This window comes from Chrysemys picta, chromosome 23 (genome assembly GCF_011386835.1).
Source record: "Chrysemys picta bellii isolate R12L10 chromosome 23, ASM1138683v2, whole genome shotgun sequence".
In the NCBI taxonomy this organism is placed as follows: domain Eukaryota; kingdom Metazoa; phylum Chordata; order Testudines; family Emydidae; genus Chrysemys; species Chrysemys picta.
In genome coordinates this window covers 18,825,656-18,853,628 of record NC_088813.1, presented here as the reverse complement: position 1 = coordinate 18,853,628, position 27,973 = coordinate 18,825,656, and the positions used below count along the sequence as shown (strand labels likewise).

The following is a 27,973-nucleotide window of genomic DNA, read 5'->3' as shown; positions in this document are numbered from 1 at the left end:
GTAAAGCAGGACAATTACCTCCTCTGTCTTACATACGACACGCCTGTTAATACACCCCAGAATGATATTAGCCTTTTTTCCAACTGCATCACATTTTTGACTCATATTCAATTTTCGATCCACCCTAACACCCAGATCTTTTTCTTCCAAACTGTTTGGAACCCCTCCCAGCTTGGTGTCATCTGCAAATTTTATAAGCATACTCTCCATTCCATTTTCCAAGTCATTGATGAAAATACTGAATAATACCAGACCCAGAACTGACCACTGTGGAACCCCACTAGCTACGCCTACCCAGTTTGACAGTGAACCATTGATAATTACTCTTTGAGTACGGTCTTTCAACCAGTTGTACACCCACCTTATAGTAATTTAGTCTAGACCACATTTCTCTAGTTTGAATGGCATGTGGGACTGTGTCAAAAAGCCTAACTAAAATCGAGATAAATCATGTCTATTTCTTCTCTCCATCCATTAGGCCAGTAAAGAAGGAAAATAGGTTGGTTTGGCATGATTTGTTCCTGACATATCCATGCTGGCTCTTCCCTACAGTTCTATTGTCCGTTAGGTGCTTACAAACTGATGGTTTAATAATTTGTTCCAGTATCTTTCCAGGTACCAAAGTTAGGCTAATTGGTCTATAACTTCCCAGGTCCTCTTTGTTCCCCTTTTTAAAAACAAGTTCTATATTTGTCTTTCTCCAGTCCTCTGAAACCTCATCTGTCCTCCAGGAGTTCTCAAAGATAATTGCTAATGGTTCCAAAATTGCTTCAGCTACTTCCTTATGTACCCTAGGATGAATTTCATCCACCCCTGCCAACTTGAATCCAACTTATCTAAATATTCTTTAACATGTTCCTTCCCTATTTTGGTTTGTGTTCCTTCCTCCATATTGTTAATATTAATTGTGTTGAATATCTGGTCACCATTAATCTCCGGTCGTGCCACCCACTGTGCTCCCCGCTTCCGGGGGACCGGCAGTCCACTGTTCAGCCACTTCCCTTAGTGGCTACTGCAGAAAATTGTCTGGCCACTTCCTTGTGGCCCCAGCATCCTTCCCTCAGGGCCTCAACCTGCAAATCCCAGCAGCCAGCCAGGAGCTGTCTCTCACTCCCCTGGTCTCTGCTAGCAGCACTGCTCCATCCAGCGTGCTGGCAATTCTCTCAGCCTTCCAGAGACACAGATCTTCGTCCCTGGACTCCCAGCAAAGAACTCCCCTCCTCTGCTCTGCAGCTCCCTTTTTATATGGGAATGCTTGACCATGATTGGCTCCTCCCTTCAGTCCTTCTCTGCTTGCCTCCTACGCAGCCTACGTAGGGTTCTATTAATCTCTTAGAGCCCAGTGTGGGGCAGGCGCCCAATCACACTGATATTCTTGTTCCTAAATGTATGCATTTATATTTAGCTGTATTAAAATGCATACTGTTCGCTTGCACCAAGCTTACCAAGCAATCCAGATCACTCTGAATCAGTGACCTGTCCTCTTCATTATTTACCACTCCCCTAATATTTGTGTCATCTGCACATTTTATTAGTGATTATTTTATTATTTCTTCCAGATCATTGATAAAAATATTAAATAGTGTAGGGCCAAGAACTGATCCCTGCGGACAACCCCACTGGAAATAGAACAGCTTGATGACAATTCTCCATTTATAGTTACATTTTGAGACCTATCAGTTAGCCAGTTTATAATCCATTTAATGTGTGCCATGTTAATTTTACATTGTTCTAATTTTTTAATCAAAATGTTGTGCGGTACCAAGTCAAACACCTTACAGAAGACTACGTTTATGAAATCAACAATTTTGCCTTTATCAACTAAACGTGTAATCTCATAAAAAAAAATTACATTGGCTTGGCAGGATCTATTTTCCAAAACCCATGCTGATTTGCAGTAATGACATTAACTCTTTTAATCCTTTATTAATCGAGTCCCATATCAACCGCTCCATTATGTTGCCCGGGATCAATATCTAGTTGAGAGGGCTATAATTAACCAGGTCTCCCGTTTACCCTTTTTAAAAATTGGCACAACATTAGCTTCCTTCCAATCTTCTGGAACCTCCCCAATGCGCTAAGATTTATCAAAAATCAATGTTCATGGTCCAGTGTGCTGCTCAGCCAGATTTTTAAAATTCTTGGATGCAAGTTAAAAATGTCTAAAGATGTTTAAAGATGTTGCACTTTGAAGATGAAAGAAGGAACACACATTAATATCAATAAACTCCCTGTATTTCACCCTTTCTGCTCAATGGAAGAATAAATGTGGGCAGCTCACTCAGTACATCTGGATTTGAGTGACAGGACTTCCCATTCTCAAGCCTGGGGAGAGCCTTGTGGCCTGTGTGCCAACTCCTTTGAAAGGCAGAAATTCCCCCAACATACCAATCCAGATGCCCTCAGGATCCAGCAGGCATTTATATCAGGGGTTCTCCATCACATACGCTACATTTTCTATTCTTTCAAAGAAAGGAACATTAATTTTCTGGAAGCAGTCCAAGATTTTTAGTTAACAATAAAAAGAGTGTTTTCCTAAGGAAAAGGGAGGGAAAGAGGGGGGGAAAGGAAGGCAAGTATTACTCAACTATTTAGTCTAAGAGTTCGAAAATCAAAAGGATCATTTGACAGATTGATATCAACTCTAATAGAAAACACACCAGCCCTGGGAAAACTCTTCTGCATAAGCCTTCAGTCTGATAGCTTAAACAATTATCCACAATTTGGAATTAATTTTTTTAATTCCCACATCAGTGTGTGTTTTGTAAATGCTTAAGGCACAGATAATTCCGCTAAGAGAAAACCAGAAATTCTAGGCTTATCCAAAACAGACTGAAAATTAGAGGCTATTAACATCATCTTCCAAATCACTTCTGAGCACTTCAAAAAGTAAAAGTACCTCAGACCACAGGGACTATACAATATCAAAAATCAAAATGCTGCAAGTCATAAAAAAAACCCAACAGTCTCATTTTGAGAGTGCCTTAGCAGCAATTCTAAAACCAATAAAGTACATCAATCTCCTGGTGGCTACTGCAATCAATCCAGGAGATTTTAATAGGTGGTTAAAAGTCCAGTCAGAGGCACAGTGGGGCTAAGGCAGGCTCCCTACCTACTCTGACTCTGCGCGGCTCCTGAAAGCAACTGGCATGTTTGGCTAGGCACAGGGGCGGCCAGGCGGTCTCTGTGTACTGCCCCCGACCTGAGCGCCAGTTCCACAGCTCCCATTGGCTGGGAACCAACGGGAGCTGCAGGGGCGGTGCTTGCAGGCAGGGGCAGCACGCAGAGCTGCCTGGCAGCCCCTGAGCCTAGGAGCTTCCAGGAGCCACACGAGGTAAGTGCCTCTCACCCTCTCCAGCACCCAGCCCTGAGCGCCCTCCCGCACCCAAACCCCCTCCCAGAGCCCACCTGCCCTCCTGCACCCCAACCCAGCCCAGAGCCCCCTCCAAAACTCTGAACCCCTCGGTCCCACCCCCCAGCTCAGAGCCCACACCCCCTCCCACTCCCCAACCCCCTGCCCCAGCCTGGTGAAAGTGAGTGAAGTAGGGGAGACCAAATGACAGAGGGAGGGGGGATGGAGTGCGTGGGGTGGGGCCTTGGAGAAGGGGCAGGACAGAGGCTTGGCCTCAGGGAAGGGGTGGGGAGTGGAGGGCAAGGGTGTTTGGGTTTCTGCAGTTAGAAAGCTGGCAACCCTAGTGGGGGAGTAGATTCTTGGGCTTTCCTTTCCTTTTGCACAGAGAACTATAAACCAGTATACAGTCCTATCCTGAAGTCGCTACTCAAGCACCATTCCCATGACCTTCAATGAGCATTTTTGCCTAAGCAAGGACTGAGTGTGGAATAGGGGCCAGGGCCCTGTCGAATGGTAATGGTCCCAAAATGGAGCCATCTTTTCTGCAACAGAAATCTTGTGTAGTCAAGTATTTTCACAAATAAATTCCATCATATAGTGACTCCATCTCCCTTTGAAGTGACTTCACATCTGGGACATCACATGGCTACCCCAAGGAAGAAATCGCAAAATCAGGGTAACAAATTAGGAGTCAGTGCTCATTTTACATTACAGGAAATGCTGTGTTTCAATTGGCTTGGAGGATTGTTTTGTTCCTTTGCTTTGTCTGTTTAGAAAGCAGGTTATTCATAAAAATACTTAGAGGAAAATGCTGACTGCAAGATTTGTTTTGAGATCAGTAAATAAGGATCAGCCATCTAGTAATCTGATTGGCTGTCTGATTCCATGTAGTATAATCAGAAGATTAATGGCTCTGGTAGACATCTACTTTGGAATAAGCAAGAGTAAATGGCTCAGTTGTTTGGAACTAAAAATAGTTAGAAAGTGAAGGTGATAAACCCAGCAAGCTCAGGAGAGTTTGAAAGGAAAGAGAAACAATACACCATATCATTTGGAAAAATGAAAAGATTTGGCTGGATTTCACATCAGCTCTACTCATAATGAAATTAGCCTCTGTTCAAAGAAGGGATGAACTCTCCATGGATTTTTGCAATTGTTTTTTTGATTGGTCTTTACCAATCTCCAGCACTGGACACTCTTTTAACTCCTCTGTCTTTTTGCAATTCAATGTTATTATTAATTAATTATTTTATTATTTTATTTTTATTTTATTATTTTTTTTATTATTATTATTACTTTAGCACCTAGGAGCCCCAGTCATGGAGCAGGATCCGCTGTGCCAAGCACTGTACAAACACAGAACAAAGTCAATTCAGGGCTCCTGCCTCAAGGACCTTACAATCCAGGAATAAGACAAGAGATGATAGGTAGATATTGAGAGGGGAGTACAACTACAGGTCTGTCTCATCTTACGCTGGGGTTACGTTCCGCGGTCAGCGTGTAAAGCGAAAACCGCGTATAGTCAAAATTACATTGAGTGTAATGGTGGGCGGAATCGCCCGTGCTATAGGAACAGTATTTAAATTGTTATTTTTCTCTTTTTTGTTTGTTTTTGCCAACCACGTAAAGCTGAATTCGCACATGTTAAATGCGCGTAAGATGCGACAGACCTGTAATACAAAAAAGAGTGAGAGGACCATAAAATGCCACCATGCCTAAACAACAGAGTAAAAGGCACTTAGAGATGTTGAGAGCAAAGCCATATTTAGGCTGGACAGAAGCCTGTTGTGGATTTTAAGAGTCTGACTGAGTGACCGGGCAAGAAAATGTCAGGTGAAATTCAATGTTGATAAATGCAAAGTAATGCACGTTGGAAAAGGTAATCCCAACTCTATATACAAAATTATGAGGGTATAAATTAGCTGTTAGCACTCAAAAAAGAGATCTTGGAGTCATCGTGGATAATTCACTGAAAACATCCGCTCAGGGTGCAGTTAGTCAAAAAAGCTAAGAGAATGTCCGGAACTATTAGGAAAGGGATAGATAATAAAACAGAAAATACCAGAATGCTACTATATAAATGCATTGTACGCCCACAGTGTGAAAACCGTGTGCAGTTCTGGCTGCCCCATCTCACAAAAGCGTTATTAGGATGGGAAAAGGTACAGGGAAGGGCAATACAAACAGTGTATGGACCAGCTTCCATCTGAGAAGAGACTGGGGCCAGGTCTACACGACACGCTTCCTTTGGTATAACTCTGTCACGCAGGAGTGTGAAACGTCCACACCTCTACGTGACGTAGTTACACCGACCTTAACCCGCCGTGTCGACAGCACTAGCCGCTGGGCTCCCATCTTAGAGCTTCAGCAAAGCCGCACAGGTGCATGCAGCGTCCGTAGTGTAGACCTGCCCTGGGACAGTCGTGATGTCATCACTCCGTGTCACCATGGCCCGTGGTGATGTCATGGCAAGTGTGGCCAGGGCAGGTGGTGACGTCATCACCCCGTGTCACCATGGCCCGTGGTGATGTCACGATGTCAGAGCCAACCCGGGGCCCAGTTACGGACGCCGCAGGGTTCGGGGGCGGGCGGGGTTGCCAAGGTAACCGGGAGCCGGGGCTGGTCTCGAGAGCCGGCGGAAACACGTCCCGTTCGTCGCCGGAAGTGCTCGTGGAGCTGCTTCCGGGTTTGCCACAGCGCGTGGGGCCCCTGCGAGAGACGCGAGACCCCCCGGCCCGAGACCCCGCCGCCGCCTCCTCCTCCTCCTCCTCCTCGGGCCGCGACCCGCCGAGCCCGGCCTCAGGATGGTGAAGCCCCGCTACAAGGGCCGGAGCAGCATCAACCCGTCCCGCGCCAGCACCAACCCCGGTACCGACCTCCGCCCCCCACCCCCACTCCGTGCTGCGACCCCCCCCCGCCAAACCCTCCCCCTGGGCCCCGACCCTCCGCCCCCCCACCCCCACTCCGTGCTGCGACCCCCCCCCCGCCACCTTCCCCCCCAGGCCCCGACCCTCCGCCCCCCACCCCCACTCCGTGCTGCGACCCCCGCCGCCAAACCCTCCCCCTGGGCCCTGACCCCCCCCCCCCGCCGCCAAACCCTCCGCCCGGGCCCCGGCCCCCCACCCCCACTCCGTGCTGCGACCCCCCCCGCCACCTTCCCTCACCCCCCCCCCCGCCAAACCCTCCCCCGGGGCCCTGATCCCTCCCCCTGTGCTGCGACCCCCCCCCGCCAAACCCTTCCCCTGGGCCCTGACCCCTCCCCCTGTGCTGCGACCCCCCCCCGCCAAACCCTCCCCCTGGGCCCCGACCCTCCGCCCCCCTGGGCCCTGACCCCCCCCCCGCCAAACCCTCCCCCTGGGCCCTGACCCCTCCCCCTGTGCTGCGACCCCCCCCCGCCAAACCCTCCCCCTGGGCCCCGACCCTCCGCCCCCCTGGGCCCTGACCCCCCCCCCGCCAAACCCTCCCCCTGGGCCCTGACCCCTCCCCCTGTGCTGCGACCCCCCCCCCCGCCAAACCCTCCCCCTGTGCTGCGACCCCCCCCCCCGCCAAACCCTCCCCCTGTGCTGCGACCCCCCCCGCCACCAAACCCTCCCCCTGTGCTGCGACCCCCCCCGCCACCAAACCCTCCCCCTGTGCTGCGACCCCCCCCGCCACCAAACCCTCCCCCTGTGCTGCGACCCCCCCCCGCCACCAAACCCTCCCCCTGTGCTGCGACCCCCCCCCGCCACCAAACCCTCCCCCTGTGCTGCGACCCCCCCCGCCACCAAACCCTCCCCCTGTGCTGCGACCCCCCCCGCCACCAAACCCTCCCCCTGTGCTGCGACCCCCCCCGCCACCAAACCCTCCCCCTGTGCTGCGACCCCCCCTGCCACCAAACCCTCCCCCTGTGCTGCGACCCCCCCCCGCCACCAAACCCTCCCCCTGTGCTGCGACCCCCCCCCGCCACCAAACCCTCCCCCTGTGCTGCGACACCCCCCCGCCACCAAACCCTCCCCCTGTGCTGCGACCCCCCCCGCCACCAAACCCTCCCCCTGTGCTGCGACCCCCCCCGCCACCAAACCCTCCCCCTGTGCTGCGACCCCCCCCGCCACCAAACCCTCCCCCTGTGCTGCGACCCCCCCCGCCACCAAACCCTCCCCCTGTGCTGCGACCCCCCCCCGCCACCAAACCCTCCCCCTGTGCTGCGACCCCCCCCGCCACCAAACCCTCCCCCTGTGCTGCGACCCCCCCCGCCACCAAACCCTCCCCCTGTGTTGCGACCCCCCCCGCCACCAAACCCTCCCCCTGTGCTGCGACCCCCCCCGCCACCAAACCCTCCCCCTGTGCTGCGACCCCCCCCGCCACCAAACCCTCCCCCTGTGCTGCGACCCCCCCCGCCACCAAACCCTCCCCCTGTGCTGCGACCCCCCCCGCCACCAAACCCTCCCCCTGTGCTGCGACCCCCCCCGCCACCAAACCCTCCCCCTGTGCTGCGACCCCCCCCGCCACCAAACCCTCCCCCTGTGCTGCGACCCCCCCCGCCACCAAACCCTCCCCCTGTGCTGCGACCCCCCCCGCCACCAAACCCTCCCCCTGTGCTGCGACCCCCCCCGCCACCAAACCCTCCCCCTGTGCTGCGACCCCCCCCGCCACCAAACCCTCCCCCTGTGCTGCGACCCCCCCCGCCACCAAACCCTCCCCCTGTGCTGCGACCCCCCCCGCCACCAAACCCTCCCCCTGTGCTGCGACCCCCCCCGCCACCAAACCCTCCCCCTGTGCTGCGACCCCCCCCGCCACCAAACCCTCCCCCTGTGCTGCGACCCCCCCCGCCACCAAACCCTCCCCCTGGGCCCTGACCCTCCGCCCCCCTGTGCTGCGACCCCCCCCCCCGCCAAACCCTCCCCCTGGGCCCTGACCCTCCGCCCCCCTGTGCTGCGACCCCCCCCCCCCGCCAAACCCTCCCCCTGGGCCCTGACCCTCCGCCCCCCTGTGCTGCGACCCCCCCCCCCCGCCAAACCCTCCCCCTGGGCCCTGACCCTCCGCCCCCCTGTGCTGCGACCCCCCCCCCCCGCCAAACCCTCCCCCTGGGCCCTGACCCTCCGCCCCCCTGTGCTGCGACCGTCCGCTGCCAAACCCTCCCCCTGGGCCCTGACCCTCCGTCGTCCCCCGCCCCGGTTTTGCGACCCCCCCCCGCCACCTTCCCCATCCCCCTGCCAAACCCTCCCCCTGGACCCCGATCCTCTGTCCCCTATGCTGGGCCGTGACCTTCCCCTGCCACCTTCTCTACCTCCCTCCCCCCCCCCCCCCCGCAAAACCCTTCCCCCGGGCCACGACCCTGCCCCCCACCCACTGTGCCTCAACCTTCCCCCACCACTTTCCCTCCCCTATTCTGTCCCCTGCCCCGTTCCTTCTCCCCTCCCCCTTAACTCTGCCTTGTTTCCCTAGATCGGGTGCTGGGCGCCGGGGGGCACAATGTGCGGGACCGGGCGACCATCCGGCGGCTGAACATGTACCGGCAGAAGGAGCGCAGGTGAGGCTGGCAGCTGTCGAGGGCCTGAGCACGGGCTGGAGTGGCCTCTCCACAGTGGGCTGTCTCTTGGCTCCTGGGGGCCAGCTGAGCACCTCCCCTGGCTTGTAGCTGTGGGTGACCCAGGGCAATGGGAATCCCAGCAGTCCCATGCACTTGGGTCCAGAATAAAAGCTTTCCCGGTGGCAGCCTTGCGTCGACCTTTGGGTGCAGACCTGTGCCGTGAAGGGCCACCACTCTCCTGCACCAGTGGAGCAGGTTTAAGTCTCCTCCAGGTCTTTTAGGTGGTTCCCAAACCACCAACCTATGCTCAGTGTTATGGGGGTTGGCAGCACTTGTATAGCTTGCCATGCCAATAAAGACTTATTGACGATTCATATTCTTGTCCTCCACCTGGGTGACCCAGATGTCTCCTAATCTGATTATGAGCCAATGGGCAGTTATTGTTTCCAGTTGTTCACCTATAGCCGTAGACTTTACGTGGGAGGAAAGGTTCACTGAGGGAGCAAATGTCTGTGCGTGCGCTCGTTCTATTGGCACTGGCACATACTGCCAAACATAACGGCTCCATCCAAATGTGCCTCGTTCAATAAAACTGATTGCCTAAAGCCTGAGGTCATATCCCTTCTTCAGTAAAGTGAGTCAGTTTAGGCCTGGTCAGTACTTGGATGGCAGACTGAGATCCTGGTCACACAGGGCCCTGTGGTATGTTTGCAAGAATAACCCTGGCATCTTGGCCAAATTCCAGTGTGGGTGAGGATATGCTGGCTGACCTAAATCCTCCTGTTGTCTTAGCTATACAAGTTATTCTGCCCTTCCAAACAGTACTGTTGCTGGTAAAAGTGCCCTTGTGTATACAGTGTTTGTTTCCTTAGGGCCTTTCATTCAGACAAACCACATCGTTTTTGTATTGTCTTGGAAAGAGTGAACTGTGACCCTTGCTGTGTGTCTCTGCTGCTCATGTACTTACACAAGCTCTCATTTTTCTCTCGTAGAAACAATCGTGGTAAAGTGATTAGGCCTCTGCAGTACCAGTCCACCGTGGCACCAGGCACAGTGGCAAGAGTGGAACCAAATATTAAATGGTTTGGTGAGTGTTTCTATCTCGTGACTCAGCAAGGTTAAAATAATGGTCGCTCAGATGTTCTAAGGGATGATGTGCATAGTATGTCCCTGTTCCCTGGAACACAAGATCCATTGGCCAAACGTTTCTAATGTGGTTATTGATTTTGGGGGGGCCAACTTGAGATGCCTTAAAGATGCCTAGTTTTCAGAGGATGGGTTCGCAGCTTTTTCTGAAAACCTGGCCCCTTGAAGGTGTATAAAATTGGGACTCCAAAATCACTGATTGCTTTTCCACATCTTGGCCACTGTTATAGGGTAAAGAGAAACTAGCTTTTCCCATTGATGAGGGAAACACATTCCCTATGAGAAGCAAGAGCCTCTGTTCTTTCAGCGGTAAGGAAAGCCTTGACTGTTGTCCATTGCAACATTTGCCTGCCAAGGTTAAGAACCTGAGTTGTCTATACTGATGGAATGGGATGCAGGAAAGTTCACGTCATGCCACTATCTTGGTTTGGTCCCTTTAATGTTTTATGACTTCTAATGTATATTTATGGAAAAGCTACAGTAAAAGCCAGTAGTAAGTATTTATATACTTAGGGCAGGATTTTTAAAGGTATTTAGGTGCCTGAAGATGCAGATAGCTGCCTGGTGGGATTTCAGAGGTACCTAAATTCCTTTATAAATCTGTGCCTTGGTCCTTGCACTGAACTGTCATGCCAAGAGCAACCCCCGTGGCACTGGATTTGTTTTGATGTCCCATTTTCCCATAGGTTCTCTCCTCTTGTGTGGCCACTGTGCATACACTGTAAGTGCAGCATTCCATCTGCTTATTGGGATTCCCTGCTCTCCTGAGGTAACATAACGCAATGATGCCTTTAGAGCCATGGGAATGCTTGTGTGGTCCTGGCGCCATATACTGCTGAAGGGACACATACACTCAATTGGAATATAGACTATCAAAACATATTTGAAACTCGTGAATACCATCTCCCTTCCATTTTAGACTCTGATCAGGGAAGCCCCCTGAAGCAGGGAGTTTTCAATTGAGTCTTATTGTTTAAGAAGATTGCCCAAATAGACACCGTTACAATTGGCATGATGCAAAGTTTGCCCCTTTCGCTCTTCTCCGTACATTAATTTAAAGCCTCCCTAATACTAATACAGAAACACAACTGCACAGCAGCACCCTTTTAAGCAGGAGGGCTGCAACAGCTCTAAATCGATGGTTGAAACCAATCTGAAATGGTGGGCTTGTGACCAGGGCAGGATTGTAAGGGTTGTAGGAATTGCCAGACTGGATCAGACTTGAGGTCCATTTAGCCAAGTGTCCTGTCTCCAATAGTGGCCAGCACCAGATGCTGCAGAGGAAGATGTGTGCTGTAGGCATATGAATGATAATCCGTCTCTTTGTACCGTTCATTTGCCCAATAAATAACTGGGTGTGTTGTTGCTAGGGGATGCTTTTTTAAAAGTCTTTCTAAGTGGTGGGAAGGAAAGAATGGAGTGGGCAAGTCAAGGGTTAAGTTTGATTGTGCCTCTATCCAGTGAAACCATCTGTTTTTCTCCCTGGTATTTTCAGCTCCAGACAGAGCTCTAGCGCATCACTTGGTTTGTGTGTGCCCTATGCCCAATGTGGGGACATGTGAAGGTGCAATGTTTATTTTTCTATACCAGGAAATACTCGTGTGATCAAGCAGTCGTCTCTGCAGAAATTCCAAGAGGAAATGGAGACTGTTATGAAGGATCCTTACAAAGTGGTCATGAAGCAAAGCAAGCTGCCGATGTCCCTTCTCCATGATCGAATTAGACCTCATGTGAGTATCGCTCATTTCCTCACACGAAAGACCTGTTAGGATAGTTCTGGGCAGGAGCCTTAGTTCCTAGGTTTCTTTTCTGGAGTCATTTATGAGTGGTCATGTTATATCTGTTCAGTTTGGTGAAGAGCTGTATGGTGTCCTCTAGGGGCAGACTTAATTCCCTCATTCGATGTCACGGTCTCTTCTCTGGTAGAGGAAGGATGGATGCAGCTCTTTTGGGTGCCTGCTAGTGGCACTGTGTCAGCCTGAAGGAATCACTGAGTGATCTGAGATTTCATAGCAGCTTGCTATCCCGGTCTTATAAGCTAAGCAGTGTATCATCCTGTCAGGACTTGGGTGGGAGAGTACAGGGTGCTGCAGACAGTGTTGGTGCTGACTCCTGGTATGTCTACACTTTGAACTGGGAATGTGATGCTTCCCAGGGATACCCAGGCCTGTGAGGCACCTCACTACCACCTGCTCTTAGCGTGAGGGAGCCTTGTCTGTGCTTGCCAGGGTCAGCTCCCTGACTCTACCAGCCACAGGCAACACAAGCACTTTCCTCTCAGCCTATGCACAGTTTGCCATCTCTTTGCAGGTTAGCGATAGATACACTCCCCCTTGTGAGTCCTTTGGGCATCCCCCTGGAGTTCCCAGCCCCGGATCTACTGAACACTCACAGAATTCCCAGATCCTCTTTTCCCAAAGGAACAGTATTCCCTAGCTTACCACTTACACTCTGGATCACCGCTCTGCTTAACACACAGCTCTTAGTTTTTTTATAGAGAAAGCAAAATATAAGTTTATTTAACAGAACAGAGATTCAAAGGACAGCAAGCAGAAATATTGGAAACAAAGGATTAATTATCAAATGAAATAATCACACATGTTCTAGAGCCTAAACTTCACTAACAAGATGTACTCTTGTCTAATAAGATATTGGTTACCATAAGTCCTTATCACAACTCTTTTCAGCCAGGATGGTTGAGACCCTCCTTTCATAAGCTTGTCTCCCCAGATGAAGGATGCCAGGGCATCTTTCTGCACCCCTAGATATATTAGATCACTCCTTTGTTCTTCACCTGTAAACAGGGTCCTTGGATGGGAGCAAGTCCTTAGCCACCTACTTTAGGATAATCTGTGTCTTAATTGGTCTTGGTCTCTAAAGGCTTGGATTTTATTGAGGTTGTACAGAGTTAATCGTTTAACTTGCCATGGACCTGTAAGTAACACATCCTGGGTGAGCACTCCCTCCTTGCATTGTGGCTCCAAAATCTTATTCCTTTAACAAATCTGTTTATCAGAGCTGTCTGTGCTGTGACATTTCTACTATTCACGAAACAGCGAAATAGCCTGATATTTGGTCGGACACATTTCCCATGCCTTGCAGAGTAGTTACTAGCAACATTCCTATTAGTAGAAGACTTTTAACCAGACACACAACTCAAACAAGTTCAAAGAACTTTCCACTTAGTACAAAACAGAAATTAAGGCATAGTTATTGCCTCGTGTTCAGTCAGCTATCGGGAGTAAATCAATGCCCCGTATTCGGTTTTTCAGCACCTCTAAAATGATCCTATTTAAATGTAGCTCTGGAATCCTGCTTATGAGCAGGCAAAGGTGGTTGTAACGTTTGGCTTCTTGGTCTGGTGATTGAGAGTATGGTTCAGGGTTCTGAGTGAGAAGGCCTCACTCTGGGTTTTCATCAGGCTGCTTGTTTGCCCTTGAATATCCTCTGTGGTTCGTAGTTGATGTACTGTGAACTCAGACTGGAGCTAGCAGTACTTTGAGTGGGTTACTGCACTGGAATATTTCCCAGGGATTGGGAAGACGTATAAAATTAATATGAATGAAATAATGCAAGTGTGTTTGCTGCGTGTAACCAATAAGAAGGTCTGTATTATCCATTGGGACTTAATCTCTTTTGGCAGTAAATTTGCCTTAAAGCAGTTTGTGTTAAAGTGCCAGGATAGGATGGCTGTGGCAGTTTGTTCCCATGCAATCTCTGGTTCCGGTGCTTGTGATGGCACAAGTGACAGCCTGACAATGAGGTCTTGAGGATGCTGGTCTCACTCTGCTTGCCTCCTGTTGCGTGATAGATCCTAACTCAAATTAGAGTAAAAAATTCCTGTGCATAGAACCTTCTTTCAGGCACATCAAGTTTTAGTTAGGATCAAGTTTCTCTTATCTAAGCTATTATTTTGGACTCTTGCTAGATGTTTTCATATGAAGACTTTCCATGTGCAACTAATAAAATTTTTACCTAAATTAAGTGAAATGTTATCTGAAACTAAAATGCACAGTAACAAATAAGTGATTCTTTTTATCCATGAAGTAGATTCATTTCCAAGAAAATGTTGGCATTTGTAGCTGGTCTAAAATAAAAACTACGAATTTGAGCATGATTATTCTTGACAAAATCTGTGAATTTGGCGAGATTTGTGCACTTGTTAGAAAAACAAAGGACTGATCAAAGATAACAGTTTAATTTTCATCATTGTAGTCTCAATTATATTTGACTAAGTTTATAATAAAAGAAATGAAACAGTTCTTTGGCAAGTGTAACATAATTTTGTTTGCTTTCCTTTTTATTAAACAACTATTCTTGTATTTCTCAAAGGGAGTTAAAAAAAACTTGACTCATCCAGAGAGTGCATACAACTCTTCTTGTGACAGCTCTTTGTATGTTTTGAGCCATGGTAAAGTTAAAGCATGTTTTTATTACTTTTTACCAACCTATCTTCCCTCAGAATTCCAAAGTCCACATTCTTGACACAGAAACTTTTGAAACGACTTTTGGCCCCAAATCGCAAAGGAAAAGACCAAATCTTTCTGCGAGTGATGTGCAGTCTCTTCTGGAGAACGCTGAGGCCTCCGCAGGGACCTATGACCAGGGCAAGGACCGAGACCTGGTGATGGAAGATACTGGAGTGAGGTAAAAAGCTGGGCGGAGTTAGTTACAGTCAGTGTTTAAACTCCCTAAGAGCAACGCATGTTTTAGTTTTACCTTTGAAAATGTCCACTGTGCTACTCGTACTGTACACCTTTTGGGGGGCCTAGAGAAAATAAGAGGCTGAGGGGAGCTAGACTATTTAAGGTGTCCAACGTGGTCAATATTTGACTTGGATTTTTTCTCTTGCAGTCTGTGTGCCTGCATAGTTAACCTAGTGGCTGCTTCCATGTGCATGTACCTTCAAGTGTAATTCATGATGCATGACATCTCTGAATATGTACCAAGGGTGTCTTGAGAGTAACAGGAGCCCAGTAGGTGCACAAATACAGGCACATGAAAAGGTATATCTTGTTGGAACCGCTTTATGGGTATTCCTTCTGCATATTCCTAGGCTGATAAGGACTGTAAAACCCAAGTATTTGTCACTTTGGCCTCATCTCCTGTGTGTGCAGATAGCGTCAGAGAATGCATCCTCCAGGTCTTTCAGCTGCTGACATGTGTTTGATAATCCACTTCTTAGGGATGAAGCACGAGAGGAGATCTACAAGAAAGGACAGTCCAAAAGAATCTGGGGTGAGCTTTACAAAGTAAGTCTAATCATGCAGAGGTTGAGAGAGATTCATATATTTGAATTCCCACGACTTGCTCATGGGAGGTGATTTGAAATTGGTGATCACTCAGCCAAATGCAGCAGCACACCAGCCTGCACAAACTAGTCACTCCATAGAACAGTGATTGGGATGGCTCTGTGAAGACCCTTTGTTGATGGAGCTGGACTGTAAAAACCAAGTGTGGGTGTAGCTGCATTCCCTTCTTCTTAGCATATGTACAACATGCCTCAGGTGGCACGTGACTAGAATTTATCATCAAACTTGGTCCGCAGGTTGGATCATTAACTTCTCCGGCCCGGGCACTGATGGGGAGCGTGACATGAACGTTGATCCATATCCCCCAGCATTCCTATGGTTAAAGCTCACTGGAACCATACAATAGGTGATGGTTTCCCTTATAAGGAAGGGTGGCAGGTATTTTGCTTGCCTGCCTGCCTGCTCTCTCGTCAGCCTGTTCAAGAGTCTAATTTGAAACTTGACCTCTCTTAACCACGAGGTCTGGTACCACCGTGCAACAGCAATTGGAACATGGGAGAAGAAAGGTGTAAAAAGATAGAGATTCCCACAGTCTTCACTCAGACTGACCTTGAACCCCTACCTTAAGGGGACAGAGATCTCATAAGCATACAACCTAGTGGGTGACTGTCAGGGTTAAGGCACAAACCTTCCCCGGGTCTTCATCTGAATGGTTTATCTGTAGTGATGTCAAGGTTATTTAGGCTAAAACATCAAATTCCGGTATTTTGGCAGGGCTTCCTCTGGAAGGCTCTGACCTTCAGCTCCCTCTGAGTCACATGGACTGCTAGAGGAATGGGAAAGAGCCAAGGTTAGAGCGGTAACAGGACCAGATGTGCATCCTCTTAGTTACTGCTAGACTAACGTGACGTTGCTCGTCTGCTTCTTGCTCTGAGTTTCTGAATGCAGCTTATAACCTGTACCGCCACCTCTCCACTTAGAGACCTTGTAAAAGTGCTGAGAATGATAAGGCAACCTGAACAGATTTCAATTAAATGGGTGCCAAAAATGCAAGAAATAGATATGGAACAAATTCACTTGGCCCTGAATCAAGCCATATAATGACTGCTCCCTGTTGCAGGTGGTTAGCTGACTGACTGCACGTTCCCCCTTGTTTCTTGCGTGTTAATATTGATTCAAGAAACATTTTTTCATCATGATCACCTATAAAATGGTGGTAGTGATTTTGGAATTGGCCTGCTAGAAGTGCGTTTGTACTCCATTCAAGGTTTTACTAGTGCCTCTCTACTGTTACTCTCACCTTCTTGTCAACTGTCTGTAATGGGCCACTCTCTTACCACTTCAAAAGTTATTTTTCCTCCCTTGGTATCCTGCTGTTAATTGATTTATCTCATTAGACTGACCTCACACTTTGTAAAACAACCCCCATCCTTTCATGTATTTATAACTGCTCCTGTATTTTTCGCTTCATGCATCGGATGAAGTGGATTCTAGCCCATAAAAGCTTATGCCCAAATAAATTTGTTAAGTCTCGAAGGTGCCACAAGGACTCCTTGTTGTTTTTGCTGTGAAACGACTGCTCTTCAACTTGATTGATTGCTGGAAACAGTGCCAGTAAAGGAACACGATCAGGTGGCGTAGGCTCCACATTTTGGTGTAGAGTTTTACAAAATCAAAGTGACTCTCTACTAGTTTATGCAGAGTCATTTTAATTCTGTCTATTAAGGTGATTAATTAGAGCCTTTCCCTGGAGTGTTTGCAACCAAACTGTCACAGCATCATCCTTGCACACAGGAAGCCAGTGACAGTCTATATACACAGAGTAACTTCACTGTCCGCCACGGCTTCAGTGGGAAAAGTAAACCCCTTGGATGTTAGTTGGTTTGACTAACCAAAGGGATAGTGCGAGTTGCACACGGAGCAGGGGAAAATATAAGTGTTTTTAGCTTGCCCATTTCCCCTTAAAAGTGCTGCATTCGCTTTCAGCCTGAGGGTCCAAACTCCTCTCTCTCCATGGATTTTCAGGTGATTGATTCGTCTGATGTTATTGTGCAAGTCCTTGATGCTAGAGATCCTGTCGGGACTCGTTCCCCACATGTCGAATCTTACCTCAAAAAGGAGAAACCGTGGAAACATCTCATTTTCGTCCTGAACAAATGTGACCTTGTCCCTACTTGGGCCACCGTAAGTACTGTCCTTCCTGCAGTGCTTTGGGTTTTCTTTGGGGGGTATTGTAGCCCATGCTCTGGTGCAAGTGTCAGTCCTCATGCTACAGGGCACAATGTAACTGTGATCAGTGGGAACTCCTCTAGGATTTCCTGCCATCAGAGTAGCAGTTACACTGCAAATGCCTCCAAGTTTTGCTTAGCTGATCAACAGTCACCAGCCACAAACTCTCTACTTCCTCTGGCTGGTTGTAACAGTTCAGCTTTTTTCTTGCGAGTATGCTAAGTGTTAGTCCTCTTAAGAGCTAGCCTGTTTTATATTGTTCAGCTAATTGGGTTTAGCTAGCAATGAACATTTTTGGAGAATTGTCTTGCATGTATAAAACGGAAGACAAAGCATTTATTGTCGGGTTTGAGAAACAATTCAAAGATCTTTGAATTTGCTGTTTCCTTAGCAAATCAATTGTTTGAAACCCAGCCCTGTGATCAGGCTAAGTCGCTGCATGTGTTTTTCTGGGTCTGTAGCATGAACCTCCTCGCTCAGCAGTGTGCTTTCTCTCTAGAAACGCTGGGTTGCAGTCCTCTCCCAGGATTATCCGACACTTGCTTTCCACGCCAGTCTCACAAATCCCTTTGGCAAAGGAGCCTTCATACAGCTGTTACGGCAGTTCGGAAAGGTACATAACAGGTTTTTAGTTTTTTTTTTCTCTTAGTTGCTGGGCTTCAAGGTGGAAAATGTCTTTCTGCAGCAGCCTAGATGCTGGGCTATCCATATCAGTGGCTGACTCCACCTGTGAAGAGCCCTTCTTTGGGGAGTGATTGGAACGTGTTCCCTGTTTATTGGGAGTTATTGAGAAATGTGCAACACAACTCAGGCAGGCTCAAAACCCAGTCTGACCAGCACAGTCTGACCCAGATACATACTGGCCAGGGGGTGTCGTCTCTAGGCACCCAGGAAACTTCCATTAATACTACCTAGGAATACATAAGCATGTAGAGGGGAAGAATGTACTTGTGCGGCTCCTTTATGCCCTGCAAATTGGTACTATCCCATGAAGATGATGCCTCTTTGAAGTATTCATCTTCTTGAGAGAGACAAATCAACAGAATAGTTTCCTTTGTAGAGGATTGCTTTCCTCTCGAGTCCCACATCTGTGTCTTTATCTTGTCGACAGATTCCTATTTATATTTGTTTCTTAACCCAAGTGCTTTTTAACTTAAGACATCGATGAGTAATTTCATAGCAGCTGAAAACACAAGTGACTCATTTCTGATTCTTCAAACAAAGGTTATGAAATATTTCCTTCAGCACTTGAAATCAGCTCTTTGAAGGCCTGTTAGCTGTAATAAATTTCTCTTATTAGAGCAGGGGTCTCAAACACGCGATGCGGCCCGCGGAGTTAATTCCTGCAGCCTGCCAAGCTCCCCCCGCCCCCGAGCACACCGCATGCCCGCTCCTCCCAGCACTTCCCGCTGCCAAACAGCTGTTTGGCGGCACTTAGGACTTTCCAGGAGGTAGGGGTGAGGAGCGGGGATGCAGCGCGCTCAGGGGAAGAGGCGGGGCCAGGGCAGGGTTTTGGTTAAGGGGTTGGAATAGGGGCAGGGAGGGTGCGGAGTTGGGGCGGGGGCTTTGGGGAAGGAGTTGGAATGGGGACGGGGAAGGGGTGGGAAGAGGTGGGGCAAGGGCGGAGCCTCATGGAAGGGGTGGAATGGGGGCTTTGCAGGCACAAATCAACACAGCTTCCCATCACAACACACATTTGCCCACCCTCACTCATACTTACCATAAACTTGAGTGGCTAAGTGGCAAGTCCTTTGCTAGTAAGCATATATTGGGCTACAATGCAATAAGTCAGTAGAAAAATCACTGTAAGATGCTATACAATTTAAGGGTGTAGAAAAAAGGTACACCTCTACCCCGATATAATGCTGTCCTTGGGAGCCAAAAAATCTTACCGCATTATAGGTGAAACCGCGTTATATTGAACTTGCTTTGATCCGCCGGAGTGCGCAGCCCCCCTCGGAGCCCTGCTTTACCGTGTTATATCCAAATTCGTGTTATATTGGGTCGCGTTATATCGGAGTAGAGGTGTATATATTATATGAGAAACAGTATGTGACCCTGTAATTAAAAGATTACGTGATAACATATCGTCTCAAAGGGGGGGAGAAAAAGTTGTGTGTGCAACCCTGATTTTGGCACATGTGCTTAACTGTGCAGTCTTAACATTCTCTTAGTGTTGTTTTTTGTATGGAATGTGGTACGATTTGCAAGCAACACTGAGATAGGTTTGATACCCTGAGAGGAAACCAAATATTGATGCTCTGGTTGATGCAAAATGCTGCCAGCTAAGTGGCCAAAAATGAAATGATGTCAAAATTAGCACTGACTTTTCGCATTACAGTTTTTAAAAAGTTAATACAATATGCTATTAAAAGTCAATGTATTACTCTTCATTTTTTTCATTTTTGACTATACTTTTGTATCGTATGAAAAGGTTTGTGATGCGGCCCTTGGGCCAATGTACTAGTCCTCATGTGGCCCTTGTGGTGATTTGAGTTTGAGATCCCTGTATTAGAGGGACCCTGTTCCTTGTGATCAGGTTTGCGTTGGGACTGTATTTGCGCTCCATTTCTCTAAGAGGAGAGGAATTGCTGAGAATTCACATTTTGGAATTTTAATAGCAACCGTGCATTTCTCTACAAGGCATTCATAAATGTGTGTAATTTCTTAACAGTTGCACACAGACAAGAAACAGATCAGCGTGGGCTTCATTGGCTATCCAAATGTTGGCAAGAGCTCAGTGATTAATACGTTACGATCCAAGAAGGTCTGCAACGTGGCCCCCATTGCCGGTGAAACAAAGGTAGGTAGGCCATGAAAGAACCTTGGCCTTTGGGCAGGTAAGAGTTCCTAGACACAGAATATAAATGTAATCCCTGGGGCAAACCATGGGCTTGAATTTATGCAAAAATACATGGACATGATGTCACCACCTGGTCCGGTCCTGCTGTCTGGATGGACACCAGTCTTGTGATGGGATCTAGCCTCTGAATCCCACATAGTGCTCAGCTTCCTGGGGTGGGCGGTGGCTGTCACTGTCCTTAGCTCTGGGTCTCTTAGTCCCTCAGGTTCATAAATTGCAGAGCCCGTTTTAAGGGTCGCTTCATACCTTTAAAATGCAGAATCCAAGGCTGCTTGTGAAGAAGGGTAAAGCAGGAGGACTGTTGGTCTCTTGCAGGTCTGGCAGTACATCACCTTGATGCGGCGGATCTTTCTCATTGACTGCCCAGGTGTAGTTTATCCATCGGAGGATACAGAAACTGACATTGTGCTGAAGGGAGTGGTGAGTATCTGCTGAGAATGCTGGAAAGGCCCGTTTTTCTACAGTTGATGCACTTGGTTTGAAGAGATTTTAATACTGACTTCCCTCACCCCAGGGACAACTTGTGATCTGTACATATGACAAACTTCAGAATGGGGATGAGGCTGAGGGCAGTAATCATGCTGTTTGGTCTGACCATAGGATGGGGTAGTGTTCCAGGCGCCGAAGCAGTGTGCACACATATGATATCTTAGTTAACGTACAGAGTAAAGGGAAGTTTTACACATTTAAAGTGAACCAGGGCGTCTTGGGGCAGGCAGGGTGGGGTGAGGAGGTGATGTTTGACCCTTCATTAAAATCTCTGCATTGCTTGGGACTCTGTAGAATTTCTGCAGTATTAGAGCATAACAAAGTGCTGCCTTTCCCTTTACAATCAAGCTAGAAGAGTTTCCATTGTGGTTGGGAGGAGGAAGTTAGAGAGGAATTGTTGAGGCTGAAATCAGTTGCGGCTGTGCTTGCCCAGAGCATCTGAGCCTTTGAATTTTGTCTGACCCACAGTGATGCTCACAGGTGCTGGCTCTCTTTCCCCCTCGTTTTTAGGTTCAAGTTGAAAAAATAAAGAGCCCTGAAGACCATATCAGTGCAGTGCTCGAAAGAGCGAAGCCAGAGTACATCAGCAAGACGTACAAAATTGATACCTGGAAAAATGCAGAGGATTTCCTTGAGAAGCTAGCCTTCCGGACTGGAAAACTGTTAAAGGTGAGCCAGATTAAAACACAGTCTGCGTTTTCACAGCTCTCTGTAACCTTGGGTGAGTGGGGAGTGTTTGAGTAAAGTCCCACATTATACATAGGGAATTCAACTCTCCAAGCTCCTTTGAGGTGAGGTGATGGGTACATTTGCCCTTGTGAGTTCAGACACAAATCGTTACTGTCTATTCCAGGGTGGAGAACCTGACATGCAGACTGTGAGCAAAATGGTCCTCAATGACTGGCAGAGGGGCCGTATACCATTCTTCGTTAAACCACCGAATGCAGAGCCAGGCCCTCAGGTGAGAACACTTACTTCCATTCCTGCAGACGTGGTAACCCATTTCCCTTTTGCACACCATTTCTTAGCAGCTTCACTAGCATAGCTGAGAGTGGCTTTCCCTCAGTGTTTCAGGTAATGCTCATTTGAATTCATTAAACAGAGAGAACACACAGCAGGAATGTAGCAATGTCCTGACTGGTTACTTTAGTTGGTTTGTATTGGCTAACGTGCAGACATTTCAGCAACTTTCACAATATTAACTGGTGGTTAATTTGGGTGGCAAATAAATTTTCTTTTCCAAAGAGATGATTGGAAAGTTGTTTACAGGATTAGAGTTTGTATTGCAGTAAGTGTAACCATTCAGGACAGTGGCCCCTCTCTGTGGTCCACCAAGAGCATCCACCCTTAGGCCCTGGCCATCACCTGTCTTAGCTGGAGACCTGCATCTCTCCCTTCTGACCAGGGTATTTCCAGGCTGTACTGTTCCCTACCTACACTGTCAATTCTCCGCGTCTAAGCAAGCCTGCTCTGCTTTTCTCCTCAGAGGCTATAAACTGCATAATTGCCCATAGTTAAGTTACCACACAGCTCTTTCTAAGCAAGCACACTTATTCTTAAGATGAAAGAGAAAACACACAAACTACAGAAAAAACACATAAAAAACAATAAAAGAACCTACATGCATGCTAATACGCTTACCAGAGATCACGCCAACTCCAGCAAGGGCTCTGGCAGGTGATCAGTCCTTCAAACCCCACACAGGGGTTTTTCTGGGGTCACACATTCATAACAGGTGTTAGCTTAGAACAGGCATCCCCATGGGTCTGTGAGACACACCTCTATACAGTTTGAGACTTAGATCTGTGAATAAGTAATTCACAGACAATGGGCTCCTTTTTGGGGTAAAGCTTCAAATGGCTGATTTCTTGCCTAACCACAGGGGTTACGTGTGCATATGCCTCCCCTTAGAGGTTTCCTGGGAAACCCACTTAACTTTGAAAGTTCACTTTGTTTCAAATGGTGCTTTGAACTCTTATCTGATATGTAGCACATGAATTACTTATTCAGTAGTTCCTGAATTGCAGTGACTCTTGGATTGTTTCCAGCTTTTGCCACTCAGTAGCAACTGTGGATATTTTTACCACTAATTTGTTTTTTAAGGGATTGCATTATGGCCAGTCCCAGTTGATAGCCCTGTGACCCTTGATGGAGTTTCTGGAATTGTGCACTCTTTCAGGATTACTTGTTTTTTGAGAAATGTAAGTGAATGTGAATTGCTGTGATATGTAAGGGATAGAGGGTCCATTCTGTAATATGCAGTAACTGAAGGCAAATTATTTGAAGATACTAATTGTTTGAGTCAATTTACTGTCTCAACTTCTTCCTACCCTACCTGAGACTATGGCTGGACAAAAGGTCACATGGCTGATTTGGTACAGATTGTTGGTGGTCAAAGTGCATTTGAATGTAATGGCTGTTTAAGATCTTGCCTGTAGGTGAAATGCCTGGGGTGCAAGTCTCACCTTCCTTTCTCTTGTTTATAGCCCTCATCTTCTTTAGAAGTAGCTGCAGTGCCAAGCCAAGCTGACAGTGATGAGCAGAGCTCAGAGGCTGTAGCTTCGAACACGGAATTGGTAGAGGAAGGGGAGAACAAAGCGAACGCAGAAATGAAGCAACTCATGTCTCACGTCCGGCAGAACTTTGGGAAGATTAATGTGGCAACTCCTTTCTTGGAAGAAGACCTGGTTCCTGTAGATATGTCAGATATTGACAAGATGGACAGCGATCCTTCTGGAGGAGAGGAGGAGGAAGAGGAAGAGGAAGAACAGCAGCAAAACTTAGCTGAGGATGACTCCAACTCCCATAGAGAAGCTGCCAGGGAGGGCTCCAAGGCAGTTATTAAGGTTTTGGAGGAAAAGATTGCAAAATACAAAAAATTCCTGGACAAAGCCAAAGCCAAGAGATTCTCAGCAATAAGGTATTGGATTCTGTTCAGTTTTGAGAGTAAAGAATTGCACAGGAGAAAAGACCGGGCTGAATTCAGTCCTGTTACTGGGTTCACTGAGTCACATTTCATTCAACTGCTTCCCTGTGTGTTAGGATTTCTATTCTGGGCCAATATATCCACCTTAATTGAATAATCTTCCCTCAAAACCAAACATTTACTTAGCTGAACTTCAAATGAGGCTTATTTATCATCTTAAAAACATCTAATGCTCTGACCCTTATGGGAAAACAGCTCCTTTTGCTGTCATGAGTGAGTTAGTATTCTATTTTTGCTAGCCTGGGCTGATTTACTTTGCTCTATGCTCACCTCTTCAGCTCTCAGGAGGGAAATGAGCCGGTGGAAAAGCCATAGTTTGCCTCATTTTGGTGTCCTTAGTCAAAGGCCCTTAGAATCACTGAACTATACCACATAGCTAAGCTAGAACCAGTTACGCTGAGATCATGCTTGATCTTTGATGTAGAGAGGCCAGCGGTTGTAGACATGCATGCATCCCTGAGACCTGTCTGGTGGATACTGCTGGCCCAGTTTGGGCATAACTGGGTTTGCATGGATAGTTGGAGATCTCCCACCAACTTTGTGCAGGATAAAGGGGATGGGGACCAGGCAGGGTTGGCAATTTTCCAGAAAAACTGGTTTAGGACGGACAGCTCTGCTCTGGTTTCAACCCAGTTAAAACCGGGAAACTGGTAAAAATAAAATATACTCATGAAAATTACTGAAAAGTATTTAGCAACTTGATAAGAGTTTTGCAATGCATATAATATTGAAAATGTCACAATTTATTTCAGTTTTCCTTGAGGAAAATACTGACCCAAATGGCACAGCCATTCTGATGTTTAGTATTATATTACATCTATTAGTGTTACACCCACTGCAGTTTTACTCTTTATTTGTAAACCCTAAATAAATCTCTGAATCTGCTGCCTTATGTGATCACCATTTCAGTGTGTAACTAAAACTAAGTGTAATCCAGTGTGCAGTAACAAAACAGTTTTTAAACCAGAAAATGTCTTGAACTGGGATTAACTCGTTTTTCATGGGGCAGTAGAAACCACCTCTGGTCCATACCACACCCTCCCTGGTATTATGGATGACTTTCACTCTCCTTGCAAGGAGACCGGCCATGGAGACAAGATTATTTGAGCATCTATTTCCTGAACGTGGCTGAAGCGTATGGCTTTGCTGGTGTTTCGGCTACTAGGATCTATGGGGGAGTTGACACAGTTCCCAGAGCTGCTAATACCCTTCGTAGTATCATAGAAATGTAGGACTGGAAGGGACCTCAGTAGGTCATCTAGTCCAGTCCCCTGCACTGAGGCAGGATTAAGTCTTATCTAGACCATCCTTGACAGGTGTTTGTCTAACCTGCTCTTAAAAACCTGACAGGGATTCCACAACCTCCCTAGGTAATTTGTTCCTGTGCTTTACTACCCAACAGTAAGGGTTTCCTAAAGTCTAACCTAAATTTCCCTTGCTGCTATTTAAGCCTGTTATTTGTTGTCCTGACCTCAGTGGTTAAGGATAAAAATGTATCACCCTCCTCTTTATAACAACATTTTACGTACTTGAAAACTGTTCTGTCCTCCTTAGTCTTCTCCAGACTGAAGAAACCTGATATTTTCAATATTTCCTCGTAGGTCATATTTTCTAGACATTTAATCATTTTTGTTGCTCTCTCATGCTGCCGTCTTCTCGATTTTCATGCATGCAGAGGAGTTTGGATAAGATAGACTGTCTGGCAATAATGGACTTTCTAGGTCTTAGCCAGAGGGCAGAGGAGAGCCCCCAGCAAAGCCATATGACCGTGTGCACGTTTCGGGTATCTTGCAGACTTATATGAATTGTTAAGAAGACTCTGGTTTTAGAAGTGGCTTTTTGCTGAGCACCATGGGCACTGTTTGTTTAGATGCACCTATAGAAAAGGTGGTATCATGGTGCTATTTAGGGCTAGCACGATCCCATGAGAATGTCTCTCTGCTTTATCTGTTGTAGAATCCCCAGAGGGCTCAGTGAAAAGGTATTCACAACATCGGAGCAGAAGTCTGAAGAAACCAAAGAACCAGAGGCCAGAGGTAACATGAAATGGTCTAGGTATGCCCCAGGTCTTAGCGCAGAAACTCTGAGAAATGGGGCCATTTACTGCTAGTCTCTGGGGCCAGTTTCTTCTTTCCCTAAAACTATTTAAAACTTGCTGATGAGCTAATCCGACTTGAGGGCTCCCTGCAAAGCTGCAGGTTGTTCTTGTTTCAGAGCTCTCACCTGTTTGTCCAGGTTGTGACGTGTTCTGCCCCCCCTGGCTGTGCGAATGAGGGCCAAGGGGTGGTGAAAGAGTCCTGGTATGTTTCAGGCGTGGATGGGGTTGATGGATAGCTCGTGTAGCACTCCCTGTACTTGGCAATAGTCCTGGCCCAGCAGTTTCCCTTCCCAGGGAAACATGGTGAGGCTTGATCTGATGGCTTCCAAGATCCTGTTTCCCTTGCAGGTACCACTGAGAGGGCTTGATTTGGGAGTCAAGGTTTGAAATCAGCAGATGGGGATTTGACTCTGACACAATGGGTGTGCAGTGGAGTTGTCCCATTAGATGGAATCTTGCACAGCGCTTCGAAAATCCGCCCTTAATAGCAGCTTTTATATCAAATGTCAAATAGTTCTCTGACAAAACAGGCCACATGTATTACAAATGTGGCTGGTGCAACTCTGGCATTGTTCCATGTGCTGAAACGCAGGATTGGCATGGAGCCAGCTGCCTCGACCTATGCAAACAGAGATCGGTGCTGGAAGGTGTCTCTGACTGTTTAAAATACTGCTCTTAGGGTGCACCAAAAAGGGAAAGAAAAGGAAAGCACAAGAGGACGAGGAGGAGGATGCCCTTCAGGGTAAAAAGCCGTGCAAGAAGCTCACATCCAAAGAAGTAAGTGTTACCACCTATACTCCCAGCTGCAGAGGGCAGGGAATGGACGCTTTGGCTCCTTTCAGATACCTCAGTTTCTTGCATGTCAACGCTTTGGGGATGGTCTTGGGAGGTGTGGGTGATGCACAGTGCCTCTGCTCAGCACTGGCAGAGCAGTCCATCTACATGGCCTTCCCTCCGGCCAACAGTAACAGTTGTGATGTGCTCACAGGTGACCAGGCCTCCTGGGCGTGGATGAGGAGTCTGCATACATGGGTGAGAGGGAGGGAGCTGAAAGGGAGAATTCTCCTCTGGATGTTCTGTCTGCTTTGTGTGTGAAACACACTGATGACAGAACGGGGGTCGGTGCGCTGGGAGCGGGGGGAAGAATTAGGCCCCAAGGAAGCAAGAGTCAATGGATGCTCCATTGTGTGGTCAGCTCCCCACCTTCACAACTAAAACGTCTAGTGCTGTTGATTCCTGGGTGCTGCAGTAAAGTCTGAAAGAATCATCCTGGTGTAATTTGTGAATCAACCCCATGAATGCAATTCTAGGCCTCAAACACAGTCACTTCAATATGACATGACTGATATAGCAAATCTCCCTTCAGGGCCTTGCCATGGGAGGCAACCTGCTTCAGTTGATAGGGCATGAAACTGGGAGCCAGGTGATCTGGTCCAGGCTCATTTACCTATCTCTGTCATGCACTTTGAGATCTGTACAAGAAAAAATCTATATGCGAAATCTTATTCGTGCTATTTAAAGCTCACGGTGAAGAATTTATTCTGATCACTTAATTTCGAAGTGAAGAATGTGATAAAAGCCAAACAAAATAAGCTCTGCCGAATGTGTTGGTTTTACTATGTGTGACTGCATCTCTTTGCAGAGGAGAAGAGCTGAGAGGCAGCAGCACACCAAGAAAGTTGGGGTCCGATACTATGAAACTCACAATGTGAAAAATAAGAACCGGAACAAGAAAAAAAGTGACTCGGAGGGACAGAGATCAAAACACAAGAAATTTAAACATAAGCAATAACTGGGGCTTTTATTAAATTTAACATAAACCAGTGCCTCTCACTAGCAGTTTTTTCTTCATGTACAACTTGCATTTCTAAATCAAAGCCCAGCCGTGTGTCTTGATACAGTGATAGATGAACATAAGAACGGCCATACTGGGTCAGACCAAAGGTCCAGCTAACCCAGGGTCCTGTCTTCTGACAGTGGCCAATGCCAGGTGCCCCAGAGGGAATGAACAGACAGGTTATCATCAAGTGATCCATCCCCTGTCACCCA

General features: G+C 47.7%; 1 protein-coding gene across 1 annotated transcript; it reads left to right on the top strand.

Moving 5' to 3' along the window:
- The first annotated feature begins 5,984 nt into the window (after positions 1–5,984).
- Positions 5,985–27,747, top strand: GNL2 (G protein nucleolar 2). The gene is made up of 16 exons (XM_005298353.4): positions 5,985–6,220; positions 8,777–8,861; positions 9,854–9,948; positions 11,598–11,737; positions 14,470–14,654; positions 15,193–15,259; positions 17,285–17,443; positions 17,988–18,101; positions 20,163–20,291; positions 20,667–20,771; positions 21,351–21,509; positions 21,694–21,801; positions 23,327–23,760; positions 25,783–25,862; positions 26,604–26,701; positions 27,567–27,747. The coding sequence occupies exons 1-16, from the start codon at positions 6,157–6,159 to the stop codon at positions 27,714–27,716; spliced, it is 2,172 nt and encodes a 723-aa protein (XP_005298410.2). The 5' UTR covers positions 5,985–6,156; the 3' UTR covers positions 27,717–27,747.
- The last annotated feature ends 226 nt before the right edge of the window (positions 27,748–27,973 follow it).

Coding starts and splice junctions, on each gene's coding strand:
- GNL2 (XM_005298353.4), top strand. CDS start 6,157: ATGGTGAAGCCCCGCTACAAGGGCCGGAGCAGCATCAACCCGTCCCGC. Junction 6,221..8,776: donor CCGCGCCAGCACCAACCCCG/GTACCGACCTCC, acceptor TTGTTTCCCTAG/ATCGGGTGCTGGGCGCCGGG. Junction 8,862..9,853: donor TACCGGCAGAAGGAGCGCAG/GTGAGGCTGGCA, acceptor TTTCTCTCGTAG/AAACAATCGTGGTAAAGTGA.